Source organism: Corvus hawaiiensis, chromosome 6 (genome assembly GCF_020740725.1).
Source record: "Corvus hawaiiensis isolate bCorHaw1 chromosome 6, bCorHaw1.pri.cur, whole genome shotgun sequence".
Classification (NCBI taxonomy): domain Eukaryota; kingdom Metazoa; phylum Chordata; class Aves; order Passeriformes; family Corvidae; genus Corvus; species Corvus hawaiiensis.
The window spans coordinates 36,663,987-36,691,937 of NC_063218.1; the positions used below are offsets into that span (position 1 = coordinate 36,663,987).

Below are 27,951 nucleotides of genomic sequence, written 5' to 3' on the forward strand. Positions count from 1 at the left end.
TTGAAACAGATGCCAAAGATTTTATACAAGGAATGTCATGGCTGCTTTCTCTTTGTGCATTAACATGGTAGTAAAGCTACATGCATAAACAGCACACAAGGCACAGCCTACAAACCAAGAACACACTGCTCACCCATTAAAAAAATAAAGAATACTTTGAAGCACAGAATTATGCCAGATGTACAGAATGTCTTTTAAGAGAGGATTTCTACCTACTCATGCCCTTACTTGGACAACTGTCAGTTTATGGCAGGCTTTTGCTTACAAAAACATAAGACCATCCGCAGTAAACTTGGCCAGTACCAAAGGTGTCCTGGATCATCTTCTAAGTCTACTTCCTTGTGTAGACTGGATGTAGCTGTGAAGGGACAATCACTTTGTGAGCATGTTCTTTCAGAGACAAAGTGAGAACCGCTTGTTACAAGGAAAGTCAGTACGCTTGTTCAGAAGATAAAGTTCTTTATAGCAGTTAATTTAATAATACAGTCTTAAAACAGGGTGTTGGGCACTCATCTACACAAGAGCACATTTAATAAGCTGGGAAAAAATACCACAGTTCCAGGACACTGCATTAAACTCCAGCCACCCCAAGAGGAGGCAACTCTCATGTGGTGAAAGAATTCTTGTCTATGTAAGCCAAGAAGGGAGAATTTTAGGCAGTTTAATCCACAACGGTCTCTTACTTCTTTTAAGTGGAACCACAAATCCACAGTACATGACAATATAAGTTAGGTTAAGTGGTGCTTTTCATAATAAAATCAGTGAATTCATTGCAGTGCTTTCATAAAAGGATGAAGTCCACTGAGTGCCAGTTGCTAGGAGCAAAGAAGAAAGGTTCCCATTTTCCAGGTTGATTTGTAAGTTCATATTATTAGAAGAAAGTAAGTCAAATCTGTGCAGTTTCTATGCAACCATATCTGAGAACACAGAGGCTTCAGAGACTACAGGATCACTTAAAAAGTAGGGGAAAAGGAAAGTCATCACAACCCAAACAACTCAAACTTCGTATTTCAGAGTTGCCTACAAAACTTGTTCTTTTGTTCTGCTCTGGACAAAACTTTTAACTGTAATGATCTTGCAGAGAAACTTGAAGAAAACCTGAGTACATGAAAATATTGTCAGGGAGAGCAAGACCCTGCTACCTTTTGATCTGGTATTGAAGTTGAAATGGCAAAATCAGAATGCTTTGCCTCGTGCCATAGGATTTGCTTTACCTTTCAGAGCTCTACCGGTCTCTGCCAGGGAGTCTGTGTTAACTTGATACCTCTTGCACTGCAAGACCATTGCTCATATCACAGTTCAAACAAACTAATTAAACTAGGTTTAATCTTCCATGGCCAGAAGGGCAGCACCTCCAGATGTAGAGTTGGTTGAATTACCAGGTGTAATTCACATATCAACATTGGAGATTCCTGGCAGCACAGAGTCCAAACCTTCCTCACAGGACATCACGATCAGCAAGACATTCCAAAAGAAGAATTAGAAGGCCATAATTCTGATCCAATACAGTAAGGAACAACACCATCCATCATTTGAACTAGGAATACTCAAAGCTTCATTATTCAACCATATTCTTAATATACTAAATTATACATAGTTGAGATATATATATATATATATATATTTTTTTTTTTTTACTGGAATAAAATACACGGGATTTTGGTTTGCTCATTTACAAGGGAGCTCCCTCCCTTTCCCAGTTAATTTGAAATTAAAACCTAGAGGCTGAATGTAAGCTCATTCCCAGTGTTCCAAGATGGATATAACATGAGAGGAGGCCAGAAACTGGAAACATGCACTCTGGCTGCAACAGGTTAGAAGGTGAAAGGGAGACCAGATATTTTCATTTGTAACCCTGAGAACATAAGGAATTGCAAAGATCTGGAGAGCAGCCTGGGGTTAAAGGTCACCAGGCTTTTTATTGCAGTTAAAGCAAACTCGGACTGGGTGATCCCATCCACGAGAGGGAACCGCTCTGCGGTCGTGTGAGCACTCATCACAGAATCCCTGGCCACAGGCCCGACAGTGGTGTTTGGAAAGTTTGATACTGAATTCCTTCCGGCAATTGTGGCAGTGCAGGATTTCATGATCTGGTACCCAGTACGCAGGTCGGGCAGCATCTTTTACCAGACCTAAGGAGGAAGTGAAGTGGGGGGATGAGAAAGAGGGAGAACAAAATAATCCATGAACGTGAGCATGTCAGGAATGTTCTCCAGTGGAGGCACTCACACATTGCAAGTCATACCACTGCCATTAAGGGAGAGCTGACCTACTGACAGAATCCAAAGCAACGAGTAGCCATTTAGGGCATTCTACCATTCTCCCACATTCTGCCTCTTTTCAAAGGTAAACTCTTTAATAGTGGCATCTTGCCTTACTCAGACTCTTCTAGAGGTTAAGACATTTGCTTTTCCCTACCTTTAGTTTCAGCTGTGGCCAAAAAAACTACCAAGTCACCAAACCAAATAATCAGAAATCCATGTACTGTCTGAACTGAGAAAGGGATTTATTCTGCCTTTCATTGAGTTGGAGAGAAACACCCGCACAGGTGATGGCCAGACATGCTGTAGGCAATGTGCGCAATGAGTAGGAAGTCACGTCCAACAATAGAAAATTCAAATGTGAAATGTTTGCTGACATACCTGAACTGCCACCCAGCACATGAAAGAGCAGCAGAGGTTCTCTGTACTAAGCTCACCCTTAAAGATCACACTACTGAGTACCTCCCCATCATTACCAACCTGGACAGCTTCAAATTCTCAGCCCTCCCCTCAGAAGTACCAAGTGCCAGCAGTATCCATGAATACACTTAAAAGGCACTCAGCATCTCTGGAAGAAAACCAAACCTGATAAAATGCTTTCTTAATTTGGCCAATCTTTATGGAACTCCAAATGGCAGGTCACTGCAGTGAATGCATCAGGAGAGCGTGAATTACTCACAGCTTGGTGCAGTTTTGCATAATAGGGTGAAAAGAGAAAGTGTGATCTGCAAAAACAACATGCTGAAAACCAAGAAGAAACATCAAGCAGAAGAGGTCCAGAGGGCTGTAGAACTCTCAACCAACAGTAGTATCATAGCAGAGGTGCCAGCCTGTGACACAAACTCTTGAAGTTTAGTAACAAGTTTTGCTCTTTGAAAACAAAAATGCGTTTAGACAAAAAAAAATCCATCAGAAGAGAACAGAACTCACCTAAGGGAATGTCCATGGCTGTCACCACCGCTCCAAGTGTGTTTTGCACAGCTTCCCCCACCTTCCTGGCAATAAGTGTCCCCCCTTCCTCATCTGAAGGCAGCTCAGCCACATCTGCATGACACAAGAGTGAAGGGGTCAACACCTAAGTCCACCACCATTTCAGCCTGTAACTGAAAGTTTCAGTTAATTTACATTAACAAAACCAGCAGCAAACCCAAAAGGCAGGTTGGAATCTCTCCTCAGCCTTTATGTCCCCCATCCACAATCTCGGATTGCAGGGTGTTCATTTTATCAATAACGGACAAAATATATAGTCTGCTGTAACATAAGCATCCCTTCTCTGATGTTAGCACCAGACCATCAGCAGTTGCTAGGAAAACAAAATAAAGATACAATTAGAAAATAATTTTGTCAGCAGGTCAGGTATCTAGTAGGGTCATCTTTCCAAAAGGTATTGAGCTCTTCAGCTTCCTTACCAAAATTTTATGGAAGCCCAGCATGTCTACACCCATTGGGAATGGTTGTGATCCAGAAATCAGGGACAAAGACTTCAGGCTATTGCCCAGGGATAGTTCTGTCACAATCAACTCAAGATTACCTAACTGGATGCCCCTGTTGTCATAGCAGTTATCACACACGCGCACTGGTGCTGGTCCCCAGCCTCGCTCAGGCACTGGACGGGTCTTGGAAGAACAGCCATCACAGAAGCCCTCTCCACAGGCCCGGCAGTGATGCTTTGTGTCGTTATCTTTGAAAGGTGTGTTGCACTTCTTACAGCTCTAATCAGAACAACACAGAAAGAAGAACTGTTAGTTTGATCTTCCTTAAGTGAAAAATAGAGAGCAGAAGCCCAGCATGGCAAGTCTCAGACTGAAATTGTGAAAAATACAGTTACACACAAGACTTGGGTGCTATCAGCCCCACAACTTTACCCCAGGGAAGTGATTCAGAATGGTAGGTGTACAGTGGTTAAGCCAATATATTGCTATGATTCCTTCGTTCACAATCACAAACACAGGCACATCACACAGGGCTGAATGATGGACATTTGACCTTTGTGTGGGGTAAGAATTCAGAAGGCAGTTTTCATTGAAGAAGAACCTGTTTCCAGCAAGACACAAGGAATCCTTTCCTAGTTGAACTGTTTGGGCCAGCTTTTTGTATCTGGTATGAAACCAGAGTTTAATCTCTGCACCCATAAAAATAGTACTATCAACTGCAGTAGCCATATTTAAGATGTTGGTTCTTTGCTTTAAAAAACAAGTTCATGCAAGCCAAGATTTTCTCTGATATTGCAGGGAGAGTAGCTCACAAAGAGCAGGGAGAAACAGTTTCTTTATCAGGGCTGGGCCAAGTCTCTGTTCATACTTTCTCTGGCTAAGTCAAGAATGGGAAGAGGAGAAAGCACTTCAGTTTTCTCAAAGTTGTAGGAGTTGGGATTGCTGCAGTAAAAGAAGAAGCATTTGGAATCTGCAAAGTACTGTATTACTTAAAGAGTAAGGAAAAGGGGTTTTCGTTTTGCAAAGCCTTTCTCTGTAGCAGCTGCTATTTACCAGAATCTGAGAGTTGGGTCTCCAGTAAGATGGGGCAATCTGGTCTGTCAACCAGGAGGTCACAGCTTTTGTGGGTCCTAGGCTAAGTTCAGATACTGATTGAGCCATGAAATTCATGCCATCCAACAAACGCTGGGCTGCATTGTTGTTGTCTTTCAGGAATCCATCAGTCTGGAATGAAACAGATATTAATTTGAGAATAAAAAGAGGGAAACCACCTTTTTTTTTTTAAAGATGCAGATGGCTCTGCAACCCATTGCTCCTGTTAAACTGAAGGGCAAGCAGGAGAAAAAGATTCACCAGTCCTGCTTTGAAAGACAGAAGTAGGTTGGCAACTTAGCCATTTCAAGATAGCCAAAAGATGTCTGAAGGCCCTTGCAAAGGCTCTTTCGAACAGCAGGGACCAGCTTAATGAAAGGCAATCTATTTTCTCCATCAACATCCAGAACAACCAAATTAGCATGTGCATGGCTGCACACATACAAAAGGACTATCCAGCAAGCAGACTTACCCCTGGCCAGACATGCTCAATTTCTGTCCTCACTACAGTGTTCACAGGATCTTGGTTGCCAAACCAGTACTGCCGGCTGCGATACACCACCCCACAGTTGGGGCACTCGATCACGTACCTGCACAAGAGGAGGACAGGTTACCTCTCTGGCAAGTCCCAAGCACCAGGCAGTGCAGAGACCACAGAGAGCAGAGAGATCTCAGCTGCAGTACTCACCCTGACCAGGCATACTTGGCAAGGCCCAGCCAAGGGGAATCTGTGGAAGCAGAGGTTTTTGGCACCACGCTGACCTCCATCCCTCGTTCATAACAGGCCTACAACATAAAGACTCAATGTAGTGGGTTGAACCCACATTCTTGGGAATCCAAATCTACATCTGGCTGCTGTTTGTCCACGTAAAGCATATAATTAGCATACAGAGGTCCACAGCAAAGGAGCACTCATCAGAACTCATTTAAAAACAAAGCAAAATCAAACCCACTATCAATGATGGACATCAGAGAAGTATTTCTACATCAATAAAGACCATGATGGTAGCCAAAAATCTTCCTGTCTCCGGCAGACATCCTTCAGAAACATTGGCTAATACCAAGCACTGGGCATAAGCAAATAAGAACAGTAACCATGTCAAATATATAAAAGGTCAGCATTACCCAGGTTAAGAGCATCAAGCTTCACAATTTAGCTAGAAAATGACACATAGCACACAGAGGTGATGAACTCTCCAAGCAAACATACAAGTCAAATAAGGATCAATTTTTCTTGTCAAGGCTATGAGCACCTCTGACATTAAAAAAAAAAAAAAAAGGATTAAAACAGGCACATGCCTGTCATTTACTGGGTCATCCTTTCCTTTATCATTCTTCAGACCTTGTCCTTGTATCGCTACTCACCTTGCAAGTGTAGACTCTGTTATCATACTGGTGAGAATATCTGCATCGACTTTTGGATTCATGAGGGACTCCTTCCTTTGCATGGTTCATGCTCTTCTTACAGCCACACCTGAGTATTCAAGAGCAAACCATGAGTTGCTGCTGTTAGACACAGGACAGATGTCAGCAAGATTTCATTTTTACTGCTATCTTGTATTTTTATAGATGTTGGCCCTCAAACCATCTTCACAACTGTACATATGGCAATGACATAATTTATTACTGCAAGGCAGGCTCTTCAGAAGGAACTGTAGCAACTGTTTCACATACAAAGCAGCACCACACAACAGTTCACTGCAGAAAATGCTCGGCATCAGAAAAGAAGCATAACCAGCTACAACATCATGCTGCTATACAGCTCCCAGATTCAGAGCACTGACTGCCATCTACTGCCCTTCCAGGCTCAATCTTTGGGCTCTTTCCAGAGAGCTACCAGCCAAGATCTAATCAAATATGGAACTCCACTTAGACCTACTCACTGAATACAGCCCCACTCCATGATGTATGCTTTAGGACTGTTTATACTGTTTAGGCAATAAATATGTCAAGAGAAAAACACGGTAGGAAACGTCAGGGGATTTATTTAGACACTCCTTTCTTCCTGCCCTGCTTGCATTTGGGAAAATATATGGGCAGCACAGGTTTGTAGCCATGCACAAAAACAGAGTGGGCAAAAACCATGCATCCAGCTGGGATGTGGCAATAGTGGTTGTCCAATTCACATAAGAGTTGGATTTCAAGCTAATTCTTCCTGGAAGTACTAGCTGAGGATAGCTGATATCAGGTGTCAAGATGTCACAGAAACTTTACGTTCTGTGGCTGCAGGTTGAGGCAGCACTATCCCCTAAAAGGATGGAGAAGCATTTCTCATCTACTTACCCACAGCTGAGGCACACAGAGGAGCATGTGAAATATTCATCTGGAAAGAAAGAGCTGTGAGCCATCTGGTCATCGGGGATCTCCCCACTGAACCGGTCACTTAGAGCCTATGAAACAAAAAAGAATGAACTGGAAAGGAATTAAGGGCAATGAAGATATTTTGCAAGAAAAAGCATGAGTTCCTCTACTGGAGGGAGAGGCAGAGAGAGTACACAGCTAACAAATAGTGTCTTACTAGCCTGGAAACCAAAACAAGGATTGGAAACCAACCAAGAAGGCAATCTTGCACTTGTATGGAAGTGACCTGAACACTTGTAAGATACTCTTTTTCTCTGCTTTCCTGTCCTCCTGTCCCTACTTTGAAGTTTGTAGTGAAATGGGTGGTAGAAGATTGCACCTGGATCACTGTGGATCCAATCCCTGCTCAAAACAGCAGGGTTCTTGCTAAAAGGGCTTTGCATTCTGAAAACCTCTGAAAAGAAACTCAGAGGATCATTTCTCATAGTTCATGAGAACACATTTTTTTGCCCCTTGGCTCAAAGTGCTGCCCTGAGCTTTCCTCCAGCCACTAGAACAACTGCTCTTCTCTGGTGAAATGGCAAAACTGAGACAAAGGGATTTGTACCCTTTCCTAGGAACATCCATTCTCAGATTAAATCAGTCCTTAGCCTTGGCACATTTAACTTTTTAAGTTCTTTCAGGTGTTATGCTAAGGGAGAAAAAAAAAAGCACTGGAACAAAGCAAATGATTACAGCTTTTCTTGATGGAGATCTCTGAAGGCATGAGATCTAGCTGAAACTCTTCCTACAGCTGAGGTTAATATAGTGGCTGCCTGCCTTTCTCTTCCTCCCTCTCCCCTCAAAGGGTTGGGGTGGGCGGAGTGGGTGCATCTGTGCTGTTTAACAAGGGTTGACTGCACATACACACAGACGTGTATACCTCTTTCACCACAGCTTCCCTCAGATAAGTCCTCTATTTAAACATTTTATTTCACATAATTTCAAAGAAATTTGCTTTACATTCTCCTGAAAGCTTGACTGATACTGGCCAATGAATTCAAAAGTTAGAGGAAGTGGAGATCTCTAGCAAGTCTTGTGTCCTCAGCAAATGAAGCAAAAGAAGTTAGTAGTGAAATTTGTAGTTAGTAGTGATCTGAACACAGCAAACACTCTACTGGACATGAATTTAAGTACACCAGCAGCTATATATGAAACCAGGTTACTTGATTATTGCAATAAAGTCCTAGAAATTAAACTAAAATTAATGATTCCAACTGGTTTTCCTCTTGCTGCCTGTCTGCTCCCTAATGCAAAGAATTGTGTACAGTACATGTCAACCTGACACTTCCCTCTGTGCTTCAGCTACCACTAATGCAGAGCAGCCAGAATTATCTGTTCCAACAGCTGTGACTAACACCAGAAAAGACTGCTAACACTACCTTCTTCTGCAGATATGCCCCAGCTCTGCCTGCCCCTCCCCAGTGACAGCTGTGCTCTTTGGGCCAAAGAAAATATGTTGTTAATCAGGTAGTGGTATGTGGAAGCTTGTAGGAAGGACTGCAAATTTAAAGACCCAAAAATCCCTCTGACATCCTAGCAAAGTGAACCATCTGAGAAAATCACTCGCTCTGAAGTAATACATCATTTGGCTTGATCCCATCCCTAGCTACAGCACAATTCCTTCCTCCTTTTTGCCTCCTAGCCCTTGGGTTACACTGTGCAGTGCTAGGTCTTGCCAACTATTAACTCCCTTCAAGTCTCTTGCATTTTCTCCTCTTGTGCTGAGGCCATCTTTAGGAATTTTATAAAAAACACCTTCTAAGGTCTCTCTTTGTAAATCACTGTCATTAAGTGCTTGTCACTCACAGCATCAGTTACTTTTTTCTTCCCAGCTCAGTTTTGTGATTTTGCTCAGTTTGGCTCTTTAACTTTTCTTGACCTTCCATGGTCTTTACCAAAGTGTTTGTTTTAAAGTAAAAAAAACTACCCAGCCTCCCCAGCTGTTAAGACAAAATTATCACTCTCATGGAAGACCTGCATACAAGTCTGCATCACTGGTTCAGGTGCTCTGCCGTTATGAGCTGCAGCTGAGTTACTAGCAGCAGTGGTACAAATAAAGACTGTGACAAACTCTTCTGCACTTACTTTCAGTGCTTTGTAGATAACTCCGGGCTGTCTAGGTGACCGAGTAGTATTGTTCTCCAGCTGCTGCTCCACAGCTCGCCTAAGCCCAGAGAAATCTGTTGGAGGATTGTATGTCCTTGTTCCCTTGTAGTGAATTGAGCTGAAAGCCTCAGGAAAACAGCTTAGCTTCCGAAACCGATCCTGAATGAGCTTCTCAGGAACCTCCGAAGGATGATCTATATATAAGAGTATCAGCAAGTTCATAAACAACTGATTGTTTAAAACAGGACTTTATTGCATAGTACTTTCATATGCAATATAGTTCTAGTTTTCTTAATTAAGTCTTCTAATACATCTGGAATGCAGTTATCATTATATTTTAAGATAAGGAAAAGAAACAAACTTTCCAAAAGCAGCCTCTCTTTTGTGATAAACACCTTTAAATTCTAAGACCAAGTTTCTCAGGTAAAACCAGGCACATCTAGATTTCGAAACACAGATATCCAGATTAAGGAGCAAATTAGGACATAACACAAGGAAACACAATATCAGCACATTTGTTAGTTCTTCTCACCAGACCATAACTTGGTATAGCTATTCCTAGCACCTGATAACTGGAGGGCATGAACCTTACATGGGCTGCCTGTTCTCCATGCCAGCCCTGTAGCAAGGAAGACCAAGCCTTTATCAACAACTTCTACATGGCAAAGCACTTCAGAACTGGCCACATCAGGTCAGACTCCACAGCGCCAACCACATTCTCCTGCCTGCTTCCAAATACCTGCTGTACATTTCAGAATAAGGCAGGCCCCATCTTCCCTGTCCTAAAACTACATAAACACACTTATCTCAATTATCCATTGAGACAGATGGTTACAGCTTTCTGCATATCCATATGCTAAGAGGTTTCTTTCCTATTCCTATTGTGATGAGAAGTGACCATAAAAATATATTTTTTTATGACCCTGGCTTTGCATACAGGTGCAAAGTGTCCTCATGAGTCACTAAAGGCTGAACTGATGAAACAGTGTATGTCAACAACTTTATGAAAGGCTGAATTGCTAATCAGCAAATTGGCATATAAGAAAAGGAACTGCCTTACAGGTAAGGTAAAGGGTATAAAGAAGTTACTCTGATAATAACCAGAAAGAACGTCAAGTTCTTCTACTGGTTTAAAACCTCACTGTTTAGAGAAGCCAAAATGAGAATGTGGGCCAGCAGGACTGCTGAGGTATTTATTACACAAGAGATGACTCCTAGATGCTCACAAACAGCAGGACTGAGCCTCAGTCACTGCAGGCCAACTCATTACGGCTCTTCCTTATCAAAACACCAGATCAAATCAAGAAAGGTTTCACCACGCCTTTTGAAATACACAAAAAATGAGAAGAAACTGTACAGCCAAAATAAAAACATGTCTCTTCCATAAGACAGTGTATTTCACTCAGATATACAAATAAAATACACCATTTAAATATGAATAATCCAATATCACATAAGCTAAGTTAAAACTACTGTGAAGAACACTGAAAGTGGTGGGAATAATAGTCTGCAAGTCTGCTCCTTTGGTCTTATCAGATACTTGCACAGAGAAACGTAGCATCAAATCAAGTCATCAGCTCCGTGCCACCACAACCTCAGTCCCAACCTCACATAAGCCTCAGAATGATTTTGGTTCACAGAATTTAAAAAAGTAGAGTGACGTTCATCAACGTCATAATTCTTGCTCCTCCTAGCTTCTACACAGAATTTTATCTTGGTTTTTTTTGTAACAGCATTCTACATATCCCTGCCAAAATCCCAGGGTATGTCAGTTGTGTTGGGTTTGCATGGCCAGGTTTTGGCAGTGGGGGAGCTACAGGGGTGATTTCCGTGAGATGTTGCTGGAAGCTTCCCCCATGTCTGGCAGAGCCAATGACAGCCAGCTCCAGGATGGATGTGCCACTGGTCAAGGCTGAGCCCATCAGGAATGATAGTAATGCCTCTGTGATAATATATTTAAGAAGGTAAAAAAAAAAATTATGTTCAGATGTAATTGTTGCCAGAGAAAAGTGGGTGTGAGAATACGTGAGAGGAACACCAAGGTCTGTGGAGAAGGAGGAGGAGGAGGAGTTGTTCCAGGTGCTGGAGCTGAGGTTCCCCGGCAGACCATGGTGAAGTGAAGCAGGCTGTCCCCCTGCAGCCCATGGAGGAGCCCACACCAGAACAGATGGATGTCTGAAACAGGGCTGAGAACCCGTAGGAAGCCTGTGCTAGAGCAGCTTCCTGGTAGGGACCTGCGGACCCACAAAGAGAAGGCTTCCTAGTAGGACTTGTGACCCCATAGGGGACCCATGCTGGAGCAGGCTGTGCCTGAAGGGCTGCACCCCATGGAAGAGTGACCCATGTTGCAGCAGTTTATGGAGAACTGCTGCCCGTGAGATAGATTCATGTTGGAGAAGTCCATGGAGAAGTATCTCCCATGGGAGGGACCCCATACCAGACCAGGGGAAGGACTCCTCTCCCTGAGAAGCAGCAGGAACAACGTGTGATGAACTACCACAACCCCCATTCCCTGTCTCCCTGTGTGGCTGGTGGGGGAGGAGGTAAAGCTGTGAAGGAGAGAGGGATGAGAAAAAGGTGTTTCTAAGATTTATTTTACTTCTCATTACCCTGCTCTGGTTTTATCAGTAAAAAAATTCAATTAATATCCCCAAGTCAAGCCAGTTTTGCTCGTGATGGTATTTGATGAGTGATCTCTCCCAGACCTCATCTCAACTGATGAAACTTTCATTATATTTTCTCTCTCCTGTCCACTTGTGGAGGGGAGTGATAGAGCAGCTTTGGTGGGTGCCTGGCATCCAGCCAGGGTCAACTCACCACATCAGTTTTCACCTTCATCTGCCATATCACCCATACTCGTGAACTTGTATGATAAACCCTCCTCTGTTCTGCCCTCTGTGCTGGCAGAACTCATGACTATTCAGTGCTGATGTTCAGCTGGCTAAGAGGATTATTCTAGCTGATTTGGAATAGTCAGATCACCATAAGGGAATGCTCTTCTAGTTCCACAGCCTGGTTCACAGACTGAAACCAGTGAGAGCAAAACCCAAATCATGTTTTTACATGGTAGTAAAGAATGCTGAATACTCAATGCAACCTGATAATTTACAGACAGTGTTTAGCACATTGTTATTCAGTTTCTTATTGCCTACTCACCAGAGCCCAGTAGCTTGGTGTACACAGTCTCATGAAAGATGATGACACCTGGACCCAAAGTTGACAGAGGAACATCTAGGCCACAGCGGGCTGTGGTAGCTTTCAGCTCCTTGGTGAAGTGTTTTAAATAAGCCTCCGAGGCATCACCGAGGAATTTGAAGAGGTCATTGTGGAGCCTGTCAGCACGAGTACGGTAGATGACAAGGTCAGAGATGGCCAGGACCTTCAGCAGCAGCCGTGTTCTCTGGCTCAGGTTCACAGTGGCCCCCAGGAGACCCTCTGTATCAATTACCACCACTCTGCGGACAGGGTCATAGGCTGCCCAGACTCCAACTGTGCATGACTCCTGGGCAGGAGACGTCTTGAAGACTTCCCGGCCATAGAAGAAAGTGTGGTTAAGGGTGTGAGACTTGCCATCCCCTGTGTTCCCAAAGATGGACACTACCTTTAGATGTTGGTCAGGACTGCAGTCCAGTTTCTTAATAAAGTCTTCTTCATTCCTTACCTTCCAAAACAAAAAGAGAAAAATATTGTAACTATGTAATTGGAGTAGACAACACCGAAAACACAGCTGTTTCAGGATTCATAAGATTAGAAATCTTCAGATTTCATCATTAAGTTTCTGAAGCACCAAGAAGTACAAAACAAAATACTAGAATGCAGTTTTGTAAAATGTACATATTGATGGATTTATATTGTTCCATCATGTAGCTGTTTTGGAAGTGATGCCTCACTGTGATTACTTGTCTAGTCAACTCTAATACCTCACCCCATTCTCTGAGGCAGTCCTTTCAGAGAAGGGGGTACAACACTACTTCCAAGTCTGACAGAACAGCTACCTGGAGCACAGCAGACTTTCTCAGTAGCAACAGTCTCCTGGCAAGCATCCAAATTCAGGCGTGAAAGAGGGGATTGCTTTTGCCACTTTAACTTGACTCATCCACAGAGGCTGAGCACCTGTTTGGGTAGAAGAATGTCTGCCATGCACTTGGGCTGCATCTATCCACAGCCAGGGGCTCACAGACACAGACTGTCCTATTCCCACTGCTCTCCAGCTGATCAATCTTTCAGCTGGAAAGGGGGAGCAGAGAAGAAGCAGCAAAGTTGTGCACTGAAGTCAGGTGCTTGAAGCAGGTCAAACTGGCTCTCACAGAAGTGCTACAACTACCTCAATGATCCATTTTGTAATTTACTGTATTAAACTTTCATTTTAAAAATAAAACAAAAGAACACACATACAAAACCAAGAAGTAGTGCAGGTAGCTTCTCTTTGGCTTTACAGCTTAAGTGTCAAGCATCATGCTATCTAGGCTAAAGAACAGCACATTTTCTGTTCAGACACTGGAGTAACAGGAGCAGATAAAGTAGCAATGAAATGGGCTAGAGCTCTGTACAAGAGCCTGCCCTGGATTTGTTGCAGAATATGTTCACGGCTTTCACAGGTTTCACGCTTCATGTGTTTGTTTCGGCCTTGCTTTTTCATCTTCCAACAGGTTTTATTCATATATTATATGATGGGGAAGAATATGACAGAAGGACTTTTTGAGAAAGATTAAATTCACTTCCTTCATCCCAATTCCCTTTTCAAGGAATCCCCATCAACTGAAAGGAGCAGGGCTTCCAGCCCCTCTCACCTGCCTCTTAACTTCTGGAAGCTCTTAGCTATTCTCCTCCTGCAACTACAGTTGGAAGATCTCACAAGCTATGATCCAGAGAGGCAATGAGGTAATAAATGGTTTCTTTGAACAAGTTTATTTTTAGATCAGCAAATTAGTTTAAGGCTCAGCCAGCCCCATTTGCTTTGGTCAAATCAATCAGCAGCATGTAGACTTTGAAGGAAAATAAAAATCAGCCAGTGTGCCAGATTGTGGTTGGGAACAGCATTCACAAAGAAAACCTGTGGGCTGTGAGCTTGCAGTAGCTTCTCACAGACTCAAACTATTCAAGTCAGCCTCATAGCGTAGAAGAAAACAGGAAACAAGAGACATCAAAATGATCTCAACAGAATCTTTCCTGGTGTCTGTGGGAGAACATCAAGATACACTCAAGTTACAGATACACAAGAAAGGGTCTGCTTTTTTGGTAGCTGTGATTACTAGCTTATCATCAGGAAGGTAGCTTAGATGATAGATGCAGTTTTGCTTAGTGTCTCTCAAGATGTCTCTGTGGATGAAAGGAAGTTACTGGTTCACGGAATAGCTCCTAAAAACATTCACAGATTTGACAATATGAAAATGTTATGTGTACATAAGCAAAAGGGAATATGATAATGTCTTCAAAATATTTTGTTTTTAACTCCCACCCCCCAAACTTCTCACTAAAAAGGTGACAGATCCTTTTTGCCAGAGTCAATGGTTATGTACTCCCTGGGCAACACAAAAAAATATCAGTTTTCAAACAGCTGCTAAAGTATTGGCAGGACAGCTAATGACTAAGGTCTTTTAGCCAGCAGTAGTTATTACTTTGGTAGCAGTTTGGGAGAGCTTGTGGAAGGGGCTGAGTCAGTAATGTCAGAAGACACAAACGACACTCCCTTCTAAGTTATCCCCTTCTAGGCTCTTGCAGACAGAACCTTCAGTCCTTTCAGGACAGAACTCAGGAGTGATTCAGACAAGCAAGTTACCCAGGAGCACAAGAACACACCAAAGTCTAGCTAGTCCAATGTTGTCTCACAGGACTTGGTAATGAATGAGGAAGAACTTAAGACATGAAATGAGTACATGTTTCCTAGCACACTTTACCAGTGCTCAGAAGTCAGATGACCGAGAACTTCCTGAGCAGTGGTTGCACCTAGATGCTCATAGCTGGTAGAGAACCAGCAGACCTATCCTCCTTTTTAGAACCTAGTCATAATTTTGGATCCTGAAACAGCCTTACAACAAATTCCATGTAGGGGGAGAAGCGACAAAACCAAAAACAAGCCGAGATGACCAAAAGAAGCCCTTCCCTTTGAAACTGAATATGCTTGTAAGTCATAGGGTGCTCCTTGTTCTTGTGCGCTAGTAGACATTAACCAATGCTGAGTACAGGAATGATACTCTCTAAGAACCATCCGCAACAATCCCCATATCAGTAGTCAAATTTACTTCTCTTGAGCAAGTTCCTTCAAGACATTTGAAGTCAGAGTGGGTGCATTAAATGTCAAAGTACTAACCTCACTTCTTTGTTTTGCTTCTCATCTCTAAAGAAATTGATATGGTTCCACCTTCTGTTGCATGTGCAAAGGACTCATGTTTCCATACCATGTCCACTTCTGCATTGCCCAAGAGTTCCAGATCTCTGACATTCACAGCAGAGGGTAAATACAAAACCTTCCTTATGTTGCACAGCAATGCAAATTAAGAATGAAAACTGTATGTCTAACCCAAGACAAGAGTTGTATCTCTTGAGCGCCTTCTTAACTTTGCCATTTCTAGTATCAGAGACTCATTTACACTTTTGTTATAGCTCTTAGGAGACTCTCTTCTAAAAAGAACAGTTTTTACTCCATCATATGTTAGAATCCTGGTTAGCTTTCTTTTAAAGTTTTAACTAGGTTGCTCTTAGCAGCTGTCATCCAGCTCCCCATGCAGTCCCTTCACCCAAGTTCAGCTGAACTGGAGGTGAAGGTCTTCAGTGGGAAAAAACAGAGAACTTGACAGCTAAAGTCTTCTATAAGGCAGGCACAAAAACGTATACATACTGCGGTGGAGCACATTTGGAACTGAAGTCTCTTTATCACCTATACTTGGAAATCCATTGTACCTAACATAAGTTTTCTAAATCTGACCCCTAAGTAGAATTGTTTAGAAACAGAACTCCTAAAATGAAACAAGAACTGCTAAACAAGAGAACTCTTCTTAGGAATGGCTAAAATTACATTCCTACCTATGAACCTCTTGGTAACAATGTTATTTAAACAGTGTTAGAAAGCTACAAAAGTTACAAAAATCTGTAAAATAGAACAGAGTTTCAAATGACCTGTTACTCATATAACTTTAAATCTGCCTCCAGCAAAACAAACACATTAAGAGAATCAGACATTTTTACCAGAGTTTTCTCCTTTTAAGACTCTCTACGAATCCTTTAGGGGTTGCTAATATTCATGGAAGTGGTGCACAAAGCCAGAGCTGTGCCACAACGCACAATAGCTCAAAACAAGAATCAAGAATGCTTGGCATAGTATTCATCAGAGCGTCTTCATTTGCTAGTCTTACACTGTCATTTTGACTTATGTTGGTACTTTTGTTGTTGTGTTTTGAAGTCTTACCCGTTGCTTGACCTGGTTTTAAAGAGTATATTTAATAATAAAAATACATTTTCTGCAATTAAGAAAGAGACCATCATATAAATAATTAAATTTCTGAGTCAAGGGTTATCAGGCATAGGAACAGGCAGCCCAGTGAAGTGGTGGAGTTACCATCCCTGAAGGTATTTAAAAGACATGTAGATGTGGTGCTTAGGGACACAGTTTAGTGGTTGACTTGGCAGTGCTGAGTTAACAGTTGGACTTGATGATCTCAAAGTTCTTTTCCAATTTAAATGAGTCTATAATTAGACAACCAGCACAAGACAGTACCCTCTGACACACAACAACTAAGTCAATAAGAATGATATAAATTTAACACCCTTCTCAATGAATGGAAATGTAAGGTACAAGATTCCTAACAGCACATCCAAATGTATACCAGCATAAAATTACAAACATCTGAGACAAATCAGTACAAGCAGTCAAAGCAATCAAGTGGAAAAAAAAATTATTTACCTTAAAGCATTACTTAACACTGGCAATACAAGTAATGCTGCTCACAGTTCAGAAAATATTTTAAAAAGATAATGCTTACAAGAATTCAAACACCTTAAATCAGAAGGAGAAATGACAAAGCAAGCTAAAAGAACATCTGCAACCTTTTAAGCAGTCCTGAACTTCTAAAACAAAACAGACAATATTAGGTAATTGATCTTAAGGACAGAGTATCACATCAATCGCTAAACCTGGAAACAGAACAGATCTGTCAGATCTGCCCAATGCAGACCAGTTCTTTAAAACACTGCTTCTAAATCTGTGTTTTAACTCTGAAAAACTGAGCTCCTATCCAGAGATAGATTCAGAAAAAAGTGATTGGGTGCACGTCTAAAGCCCCAGCTCCTACCTTTAGGTCATTAAATCACAATTTCAGTGTACATTGAAAATAAGAGAGAAATCTATAAAGCAGATTTCTTCCTTTAACCACAGCCAGTTAAACTAACATGAGAAGAATAAGCTCTACCACAGCACAGTGTCACCACCAAAATTCGCATCTCTGCAGGGCTCCTCACAATCACTCCTGAAAAGGCAATGCATGAATGCAAAGAAGCATAACTGGCTTACCCCCGCAACTCAAGTGCAACAGGCTACTAAAAATGCAACTGGAAATTACCTGCTTTTGTCCCAAAAGAAATTTTTGTTGATATCAACACTTGATAACAAGTGTTTCTTGTTATCAAGTGACAAAAAAGATAGCTCCCTCTGAGGAAGAGAAACTCTGCTGTGAAACACGTGACATCAACAGAGCTGTGAGACAGGCTCTAAACCACAGTAATTCAAACCTTGTTTCCTCTAAGATCTTAGGCTAATACAGGTTGAAAGTGACCTCAGGAGGTCATTACTTCCTCTGACTTTTAGAGTCTTCCAAACAAGAGAGAAGATTTTGATCATAAGCAGGTGCTCAAGAAGAATCAAGGCTAACTTTTAAGTACAAGCATCTCTAGTCTTCTACCTTAGGTTGTCTCCTATACCTTTTCTTCTGCATGACTTTCCATGGAAAATATAATTTATGCCGTTACTCAAGTCTTCCACATATAACTTAAAATTCATAATCTAATTACACCAACTTGATACAGAAATAAGAGCCTCTAAAAGATAAATTTCCTAAAAGTTTGATGAAAATAGACAACAGAGTAGAAAAGAAAGACTCTAATAACCTTACTGAGGAAAGAGCATGTCTCATGTCTACTCCCTGGAGCCTCCAAGACAGTAATAAGCTGAGCAGTCATACCCATACGTGCTAGCCAGTAAGCATGCTGGCTGGTGCATGACAGCACACATACTGCTTCTTACTCAGAAGACAGAAAATGTGGACAAGCACTGGATAATGAGAAGAAGACATCTCAGAAATTAGACTTCATTAATTCTATTGGTTAAAGAGTTACTTGTTACTACGTAAATGTTTTACAGCAGCCTGAGAAAGTTTCTGCAAAGGGCTGTGTCAACAGATTAGTTTATAAAATTGTGTATGTCACACCAGTAGTTACAATCTGGCACTCAGAAGTAAGTTATTGATCCAGAGAATACTTAAATACATTAATCGTTATTGTCCTCAGTGATCTCCTGGCCTTCAGCCAAGCTGACAGTGGACATCAGTATTTTCAGGACTGGAGTTCTACAAAGCCTCAAGCCAAAATTGAAGGACCTGACACCAGATGCAGGGAGGGCAAAATAAAGGAGGGGACAGACATATCTAAGGTTAGATTCTGACATTGCTCCTCAGCTTCAGCTGGTTTTGATCTTATTCCTCCTGGCTCAAGCAAATGAAAGCATTTGTATTAGGGGTGTTTCCTAACCTGAAGGGGTTTTTCCTATTTATTTGTCTTCATTGCAGTACCACCTATGGGCTCTGTTGAGATCTGTTATTAGCCACAGTACATACCCATGGACAATACTGTCCCTGAACTGAGTATGTTTTTCAGACCAAAATTATCCTGTTCCTTTCTACAGCTCTGGCATAGGAATTCAGGTTCAATATTTCATGGGTTTGTATGGAGCTTAACAGCACGAGTCTCAATAGGACTTACACCATGTCTATCTATTACAGAACTCTTTCAGAGGCAAAGACAGAAGAGTTAAATCCTGCTTAACAACCCTACCCAAAGAGATCCTATTTCAAACGTTTTAAGACAGCGGTGGAAAAAAATTAAGGTGATTGGAAGTAATCCAACTTGACTGGACTCTCCCTAACCCAAGGGGGAACACTGTCTGAAATATTGCTATTATCAATAGCAAGTTAACCTTGTAGACAAGTGAGTTAAGTTATATCAAACTTCTGAAAGCAGAAATAAAACTACAAAGTCCACTAAACTGTTAGCTTGCTGAAAAACTATTTTTGCAAGAACTGAAAACTGAAAACTAGTAAAGATTTTGAAGTAAATGCAACTGCTGAAAAAAACCACTAACGTAATAGTATCATCTAACTCTAAAAGAGAACAGTAAACAGTGATGCAGAAATCATGATTTTGTATCCTAAATATCTTTCAAGTTCCTGTAGACGTTAATTTGGCCACAGCACTACCAATTAACACCCCAAAGTCACAGCTATAGCAGCAGAGACCACATCCACGTGAAGAGACTTGCCCAGAAGACAGCAAGTCAAGGAGCAAGTTCACGCTGTCTTCCTAAATACTAAGAGTAACTAGATTACCTGTGTGGACACTACCTATACCACTGTCCTTGCTAAGAGGGGCATTTACAAATTTACTTGTACAACAGTTGCATTCTTCCTAGAAAACAAATACTCTGGTTATTTTCCCAGTTCCAGGGTGTTTTGACAGGCAGGCCAGAGGACTCAATTTTCTGCCTCTATGTGATCCTACAGCAAAGGTTTAACAGCCCAGATAAAAAAGCCAAAAGCATGTGCTGCAGTGACATCTGCCTCCCAGTGACTGCTGCAGAAAAGAGAAAGTGGAGGCAATGGAAAGGACAGAAGGACTAGAAGACAGCCAGCTGATTTTTCTTTCTTGAATGTACCCCAAAGCACTCACATCCCATTCCTACTGGCAGCATCCAAGAGACCAAAAGGATTCACTGGAAAAGTGCAAAGAGGGGTACAGCAGGGGAAGCACTAAAACATCCCATCTACCCCCACCCAAGACTATTTAGTTCAGAAACGGAACTAAGTTCAGGAAACTAAGTTCAGTTTCATTCATTTCTTGAATGAAAGTGTGGGTAATTCCAGAGTGGCTTGCTACCAGGCTCTCTCACCTGTGACATGCTCTCTTCTTTCCACACCTGCGCTCATGTCAGCATATGGACAAAAGAGACAGGAAGGAAGCAAAATATTTGACTTTAGTTAATGCCAAAGAGTACTGCATCATGAAGAAGGTGCAAGACTGATTCCAGGGAAAAGCACTATTTATAAGTGGCTATGTTAAAAATTAACTAAGAGTCAGCCTGAGACTGTCAAAGGATCTGTGTGTTTGTTAAATGGATGGCTCTCTCTCCTACCTTCTAAAAATACTCTTCAAAATACTGATATATGTCCAGCAGAAGAAGGAACACTCCTAACCAGCAATTGCTAAGTAGTTTCTCTACTATGTTATTCCAAGGACAGAAAAACAGTGCACTTAAATGTAGGTGAACTGATAACAGACTGGGATGGGAGGAATACTGAAAAATAACAAAGTAATAAGAGAAAAATTCCTAGAGTGTAGGACAGTAAACTCCCAAAAATACTTTGGCAAGAAAACCTCTCTAAAGCACAAAGGGCAGGAAAACTCATCTATAGCACATCAACAGTACCAAGGGACAGAAATTACATATCCTGATCCAACAGATCACATTAGCCTAGAAAACTCAGATCCTTCAACATTTTTCTTCCTCCTTTATATCCATGGCAAATATACTAGCTGTGACTCCTTACGTTACAGGATATGGACTACATTTCCCAGAAATTTACAGCTGATTGTGCTACCCTAAAGCACAAAAAAAACCCAAAAAAACCCACAAACTACCAAAAGCACATTCCCCCAACAGCAAATCAAGCAAGAGTGTCACAAGAACTAGCACTATTTGCTAGACAAACGCAAGCAATCAGACTTAAGAGATCATGACTTTCTTTCATAAGAGAACATGTTAGCTCCCATTAACTGACAAAGAATACTTGACAAGAACAATCATTCCTAGAGACTCCATTCTGTCATCCCTAGACTTCATCCAGGCTCAAATCAGTAGATAATAAGGAAAAAATCACAGTACTTCCATCGGGTTTACAGCAGGAGTGAGAAAAGCAAAGCAGCTAGCAACCCTGCAGAGTTATCACTGTATGTATGTGTAACTTTTTAACAGGAGGGGATAGAGGAGGACACATAGACTATTATGCTCTTAGCAACAGCTTATTTAATGATTGTACAAAATGGTCTGCATTTAAATAAGGGCTATGGGTCCTTTTGCATTACCTTAACTGATTGCAAAGCAGTACATAGATCCTGTTCATACTTGCTGAGGGGAAGACCATACTCCTTTAGGCGTCTAGACCTGCTAGAAGGAATAGAAAAAGCCTCAAGGAATGGGGCTATACTTAGAAAGTTGAGATATCTAATGGCACAACAAAAAGACACTGCAAACTGAAGAAAGGGAGCTCTTATGGGTATCTCAGGGGAGACATAGCAATGAATGTATGCTCCTTCTCCTTCATAAAATTACACAGCTGGGGAAATTATTTTTGTGACTAGCTAGAGGGAAATTTTTCTTTCCTTCTAGTCTCCTTAGTAAGTCAGGATACAACGTCAGTACCTTTTATTTTTCTTTGCAACCCACAGATTGGATAATGCCTTGTGACAGAGCTAGTTTCTGGTCAAAGATGAGCGAACTCTAAGGCAGATTATTAATAACCAAGTATGTCCTCTATCTTCTGGAGTCAATGAAAGACTGTTTCTACTTCTATTAAGCATATGTGCCAAGTCCTTAATTAGGGCTTTGGACAAAGTGTTATCATAGGAGCCATTAGTGACACTACAACCAAGTTCTGATCTTGTAAGAACTCCCAACATCTGTTCCCCAAGATAAAAATACCAAGCTGTTGTTATGCATTGTGAAGCATTCAGCCCCGCCTCAGAAGTAGTAATAAAGCTCATTGTACAACAGATGCATAACTCTGCTTTATGCTAAAGAGCTCTTTTGCAAGCATGCATCATAAAGACAAAGCAAAAATGGAAACTGTTCCAGAAACTGCATAAATATAAGTACAAGATACAAAGACAGATCCAGGTGAGTTGAAAAGTTCATAGGACGGTAAGACAGCCTCAGGATTTGAAACAAGTATCACAACCTGAGTCATGTTTTTATTGTTGTATTTCACTGTGTTTTTCTTAATAGATACACAAATACCAGTTAAAAAAACCCAATTAATTGATTCTGTGACTTCTTATGGGAAGTGCCTCCTGTGTGCAAGGGGCAGCACTAGTGACAACACAATGATGCCTCTTTGAGAATCCAGGAAGTTAGAAGTAAGAAAGGAAAGCTGACATTTCAGCAGAGCAGATCAGGAGATTCAGTTGAGGGCCTTACACATATAAAAAGAGAAGGCACACAGTTTGAGTCTAACAAGGCAAAGAGGAGATGTGGAAGATGTAAAGAGTGCAGTGACAAGACCACAGTGATTTACTGAGGAAGTAATCCCCACAATATCATTCTCAGATGAGCAAGGAAGATAGACTATGTAGGAGCCAATTAACAAACAGATGCTGCAGTTATCAAGAACAATTTGATTGAAGCCTCAGCTTTAGATATCCAATAGATAAGGCCAAAAGTTTAATACTGTGTAAAGAGAAACTGCATAACAGAGCTTGAGAAAGAGAGCCTAGAATGGGTTTAAACTGCAGGTGATGCTAGTTTGTAAAACAGTCAAGGTTTGTTTACTGATAGAAGTCAGTAAGGTCTTATGAGATGCAACAAGTCCCGGAAAAACAAAAAAAAAAATTCATCATGTAGGTCAAGATGCCTGGGGACTAACTCACAAGAGATGCACAGCGTTGCACTGTGTGGTGTGAGACAGCTGGGGCTGGACTCCATGAGGAACAACCTCCCTCTCTGTTCTTCCACAGACTTGCAGTGCAAACTTGGATTTACCCTTTAAGGACATTTTTTAACGTGAGATAGCCAATCTCTTTTTGAGGTGCTCAGATATAGTGCTGTTACGATGAGCATCACAGAGAAGCTTGTATTTCACAGATACAAACTTTAGCTACCATCAGTTTTCTACAAACAAGCAGTGGTTTAAAATGGGACCTTTTCTGTCTATGTGGATTTGAACAAGCACAAGAAGTCTTCGGCTTTCTGAGCTTATGGTTATGCCTGCAAAGCACAAAAAGCTTTGAGCAGGCCAGCACATCTGTGCAACACGGCACAAAGACAATTATGCAGATCTCAGAATTATCACAGCTGTATCTGTGTAGTGCTGAGCCCAAACTGAGAATTTCCACCTCTCCCCTGAACCAATTTGCTCAGGCACAGCTCCTTATGGATTAATCCACATTGCTTCTGGATCTAGAACGAGATCAGTCATTTGCTTACACACTATAAATGTTCTTCAGTTTTAGAGCTACCACTTCCAAGAAGCCAACAGGAACAGTGAGATGAAACATAACCATTTGAGCTTAACAACTCCAGGTTCCAAAAGAAACTAAAAACCAAATCTTTTGGCCCTGTGTCCCCATCTCATTGATCCACTTTCAAGTTAGATGTTTGTAAATAAATATACATCAGTGATCGCCTCGATCCATCATCTCCTGTTCAGCAGCATAAGTAGTTCCATCTAACTGCGGGGGGAATGGGGGGGGGGGGGGGGGGGGAGGTGTAGCTTTTAACATTTGTAATTTTGTAGCTTTTAACATTGCTATGGCAGAATCTACCATTGATAGGAAATCAGCAGTTTCCTCTTATTTCCCAACTAATGCAACAATTTTCAAGTTCCTAAGGTCATTAAACAGTTAAAGATAGCTGAACTAGATAATTCCGTTAAATTCTTATCCTGTCTGCTCAAGCTTAAAAAGCCACACACCCTCAAACTCTGCACCTCCATATTTCAAGTTTTTGGCATTTTTGGACAAAAAGCTGGTTTAAATAAAGAATATTCTAATGATTACTCCTCAAGCAATGAAAAGCACAAAATAAAAAGCTGATGATCACTTTCCTATAGCAAAATAGGCTCCTCAGTATTAACAAGAGCAAAAGATGACTACTTAGCTCTGAAGACATCTTCTGTGGCATCTAACAGGCCTTTCGAAATAAAGGTCCTCATGTCCACTAGCAGAATTATCACTATAATAGCAAGCACTCTTTAAATTCCAGCTGCCAGAAAATAACTTAATTGAAATCTCTCAGACTGCTTTGACACTGGCTGTGAGATGTCACATATATATTCAGCTGTGAGAGAGAGAATACCACTCCAGATGGAAGAACTCTGATTCAACATCTTGATAGTGAAATAAGATCATTTTTGGAGAGCTTTTTCAACCCAACCCTGTTCTGACCAATTTGCTATGATCTGATAAAGGACCACTGCTGCCTCAATAAGGAAGTTGGCTTTATGGCCCATGACATTTAAATAGCAAATGCACTTGGCTTGCAGGAGGCAGCCAAAGGTCTACCTCAATAAGGCTTACAGATTCATGAGTATAAATATAACTTAAACCAGTACAACCACACAGAGACACAGTTCGTGAGCAGCTTTCCAGGACAGCCCTATTCCAAGGCATTTCAGAGCCTGCTCTAGTAGCTAAAGGATTATTGAAAAGTCTGTATCTTAAAGTAATAGTTGCATCTGTCACACACTACAAGGAAATGAGTGTGTGCTTAGAGCTTGAAGGCATACAACCTTAGGACTGCTACAACACCTGAAACTCAAGCACTCAGTTTACAGTCACTGCTGTCCTGCATAGTGTGCTCTCTATGTCAGTGCACCATAAGGACTGTCATCCTTTCCTCCCTTTCTCCTTCAAAAGCCATGAGACTTTAGCAATCAGTACACCTGAATTGACAAAAATATGACCCAAGCATTTTGAGACTATCCTATATTACAGTTTAATTACTGTGTACATACACATATATGTATGTACACACACTTCTATAGTATAGAATAGATATGAGATACTTAAGTCACATTTTCTTGTGATGCATGACAGGCACGTTGACTGTTACTATCATGGATACAAATAACTATCAAAAATAAAAATATCACCACAATTATTTTTAATGATGGTAGCATGAGTATGATAAATTAGAGCAACCAGATACTGAGTCTCAAGGTGACTACAAATTTTCTTTCAGTCTCCCGAACAAGGTTTAACAGCAAGGATGCAAACTGGAAGTCAAAAAACAAAGTTCAATTTTTAGTTGTGTAATTAATATGCTATGTGGCTTTCACACATTTTGCCTTGTACAGTGCTTACCAAATGTAAGGGCCAACAGAAGAGTTCTATAACTGCATATCTTGAATGCTAGACTTTCTAAAACAGGGCCTCCTGAGAGGCTATTCTTGTCAACTAGTTCCTATCATTTTTATCAGCAGGCCTACCCCAGTGGCAATTCCCCCTCTTTCACCAAAAGGCTAACATCTAAAAATATTTGTGACAAGCAATATAGCTTAACCATGGTGTCTGCAGGACTTGGATGGAACACTTTGGACACTTACTTCTATTTTGTCCTACTCCTAAAAACCAGATGGATTTACTGATGCTAAATGGTAGCAATGAGCTGTAGTCTTGCATTAGCACTATTTGGTACAGTCAAATACCCTCTCCTAGTCATACAGCAGGAAACGGTCTGCCAGCACTCCCATTTGCAGGATACCTACTGCAATACAATGTATTCAATTTTGTTCAGGAACCTTGCTGGCTCACAACAAACCACAACAGTTCTTACCTGAATCTCCTCAGTTTCATCGACCAAGAGGAAACTCACAACCTTCTCTGTCATCTTCCTTCTCTTGGTCTCCTCATCCATCCCCTCCTCCTCTTCCTGTTCTTGGGCTTTGCCGGCATGGTACACAGTGACAGGGTGCTTCCTTCTGTTCCCCCCAGCATGTGTTCTCTTCTGACACTCCACACAGAGGTTGATTTTGCACACCTGGCACCTCACTGCTGCTATCTGCCTTGAGCCCGTCATACTGGCATGCATTATGTTCCCATTGGCACCTTTGCAGGAGTCACAGTACGGGACGTGGCCGGGTCTTATACGGGTCCGTTCATGATTCCGCAACCTTTCTGGCTGATGCAGCTCTTCTTCACAACGCTGGCACTGTAGGCTTCTGCACTCATCACACTCAAAGATTGCTTCATCTGTCCCACTGCAAACATAGCTTTCCTGGCACAGGAGTGTTGTGTTCTGTCCTTTCTCCACAGTTTGCGTATGGGCACTCATCTTCAGATTTCTTTAAAGCAATGTTTTTCCTTCCTGTTTCTGTTTCATGTATAGAAGAAATGTATAGAAGTCAGTTGTAAATTTAGTATTTTCACAACAGAAAGAAACACAAGAGGAATGCTGTCTGTACTTGATTTAAAATAATTAATATATGTTTCTGTAAGATTCATACACTGACCTGCCTCACAGGAAGAGTGCTGTTAAGTGCTAATGAAGTTTTCTTTCTCCAAAATAAACTTAGACAACGTGGCTGGTTTCATGTACTATTATACCCAAATGCTGGTATACATTCTTTCTCTCTTTAGCTGTTTAATGTACTTTCAGTGATGAGAAAAAAAACCCAGCCTGCTGTACTTCAGCAGATACAGCAAGTATTTCCCTGAAGATGAGAACGGAGACAGCTGGTGACACAGAGACAAAAAAGGCATCAGAAACGCACAAGTGCATATACATGTACACACACACACACACAAAAGGACCGTGTCAAGACTAGAAAATTCTCTGCTTTCACTCCACAGCTAAGCTCCTCCTTCAGAGAGTTCACAGTATTTATTTGCTGGGAATTTCCTGATGTGCTTCGCCAGATAAACAAAAATCCGCTCTCTTTGTACGCTCCTTCTAATAACACTGGAAGACGATCGCTACCGCGGTCAGGCTGACAGACGACGGATTTTTTCCCTCTCCCTCTGCACCCCAAGTTGCCAGAGCAGAGCCCCAAGACCAGCGCCCGCTGAGGGCAGCCTGCGCACCCCGCCGCCGCCTTTGTTTCGACCGCTGCCTCCGGGCCGCCTCCCCTGCTCCCAGCCAGCGCGGAGACCCTCTCGCTCCAGGATGACCCTCGGCACCCCCTCTCCCCGCCAGTCCCGCGGCCCCGGGCGGGCGCTGCCCCGCAGCAGCCGCACTTGTGGCTCGGCCGCCCGCGGGGGCTGCAGGCGGACCCCGCGACCCGCCCGCGGTTACGTAACGGCGGTGCCGGCCGGCGCCTCCCCCCGCGCCCGCACCTACCTGGGGCTGTGCCCGCCGCTGCGCCGGCCGGGAAGGGGGAAGCCCCCGGGTTCCTCCCGCCGAGCGGCGGCAGCGGGCGGGAGCCGCGGCGGGGTCGGGAACAAAGGCGGCGCGGCACGGGGCGCCGCTAGCCAGGCTATTGTTTACAAACCGGCGGCCACCTTTCTTCCCCTTCCTCCCGCCGGCAGCCGGTGACTAAGGACTCGGGACCCGGCCGCGGCTTCCTCCTCCCCCCGGTCCCTTCCGCGCCTGGGGGGGGTGTCCCGGTTCTCCTCCCCCAGGGGCCGACCATGCAGTCGGGGCGCCCGGGGGAACTGAGTAAGGCAGGGCCGGCCAGGACCCGCGCCCCCTCCGCCCGCTCCCCTCGTTGTCAGCCGGGATCAGCTGATCGCGGGGAACTTCG

At 42.3% G+C, this 27,951-nt stretch overlaps 1 protein-coding gene across 5 annotated transcripts; it reads right to left on the reverse strand.

Moving 5' to 3' along the window:
- On the reverse strand, positions 1 to 27,948 carry ZFYVE1 (zinc finger FYVE-type containing 1). Of its 5 annotated transcripts, none has more exons than XM_048305737.1 (13): positions 27,549 to 27,947; positions 26,722 to 26,922; positions 26,046 to 26,582; positions 12,392 to 12,896; positions 9,215 to 9,429; positions 7,070 to 7,176; positions 6,152 to 6,260; positions 5,475 to 5,572; positions 5,259 to 5,376; positions 4,748 to 4,918; positions 3,793 to 3,973; positions 3,192 to 3,305; positions 1 to 2,132 (listed from the first exon to the last, which is right to left on the reverse strand). In XM_048305737.1, exons 3-13 carry the CDS (start codon positions 26,541 to 26,543, stop codon positions 1,900 to 1,902), a joined length of 2,349 nt encoding a protein of 782 aa, XP_048161694.1. In that variant the 5' UTR covers positions 26,544 to 26,582; positions 26,722 to 26,922; positions 27,549 to 27,947; the 3' UTR covers positions 1 to 1,899. The 5 variants fall into 5 exon arrangements, with proteins under 5 accessions (XP_048161694.1, XP_048161692.1, XP_048161695.1 ...); XM_048305735.1 differs by having other exon boundaries at positions 26,722 to 26,944; XM_048305738.1 differs by lacking the exon at positions 26,722 to 26,922.
- Positions 27,949 to 27,951: the final 3 nt, after the last annotated feature.

What these genes read in the sequence shown, in the direction of transcription:
- ZFYVE1 (XM_048305738.1), bottom strand. Translation starts at nt 26,543, where the DNA reads ATGAGTGCCCATACGCAAACTGTGGAGAAAGGACAGAACACAACACTC. An exon ending in CACCAAGCTACTGGGCTCTG is followed by an intron (nt 9,430 to 12,391) that starts GTGAGTAGGCAA and finishes TCTTATATATAG; the next exon opens with ATCATCCTTCGGAGGTTCCT. An exon ending in TTGAGCATGTCTGGCCAGGG is followed by an intron (nt 4,919 to 5,258) that starts GTAAGTCTGCTT and finishes GTTTCATTCCAG; the next exon opens with ACTGATGGATTCCTGAAAGA.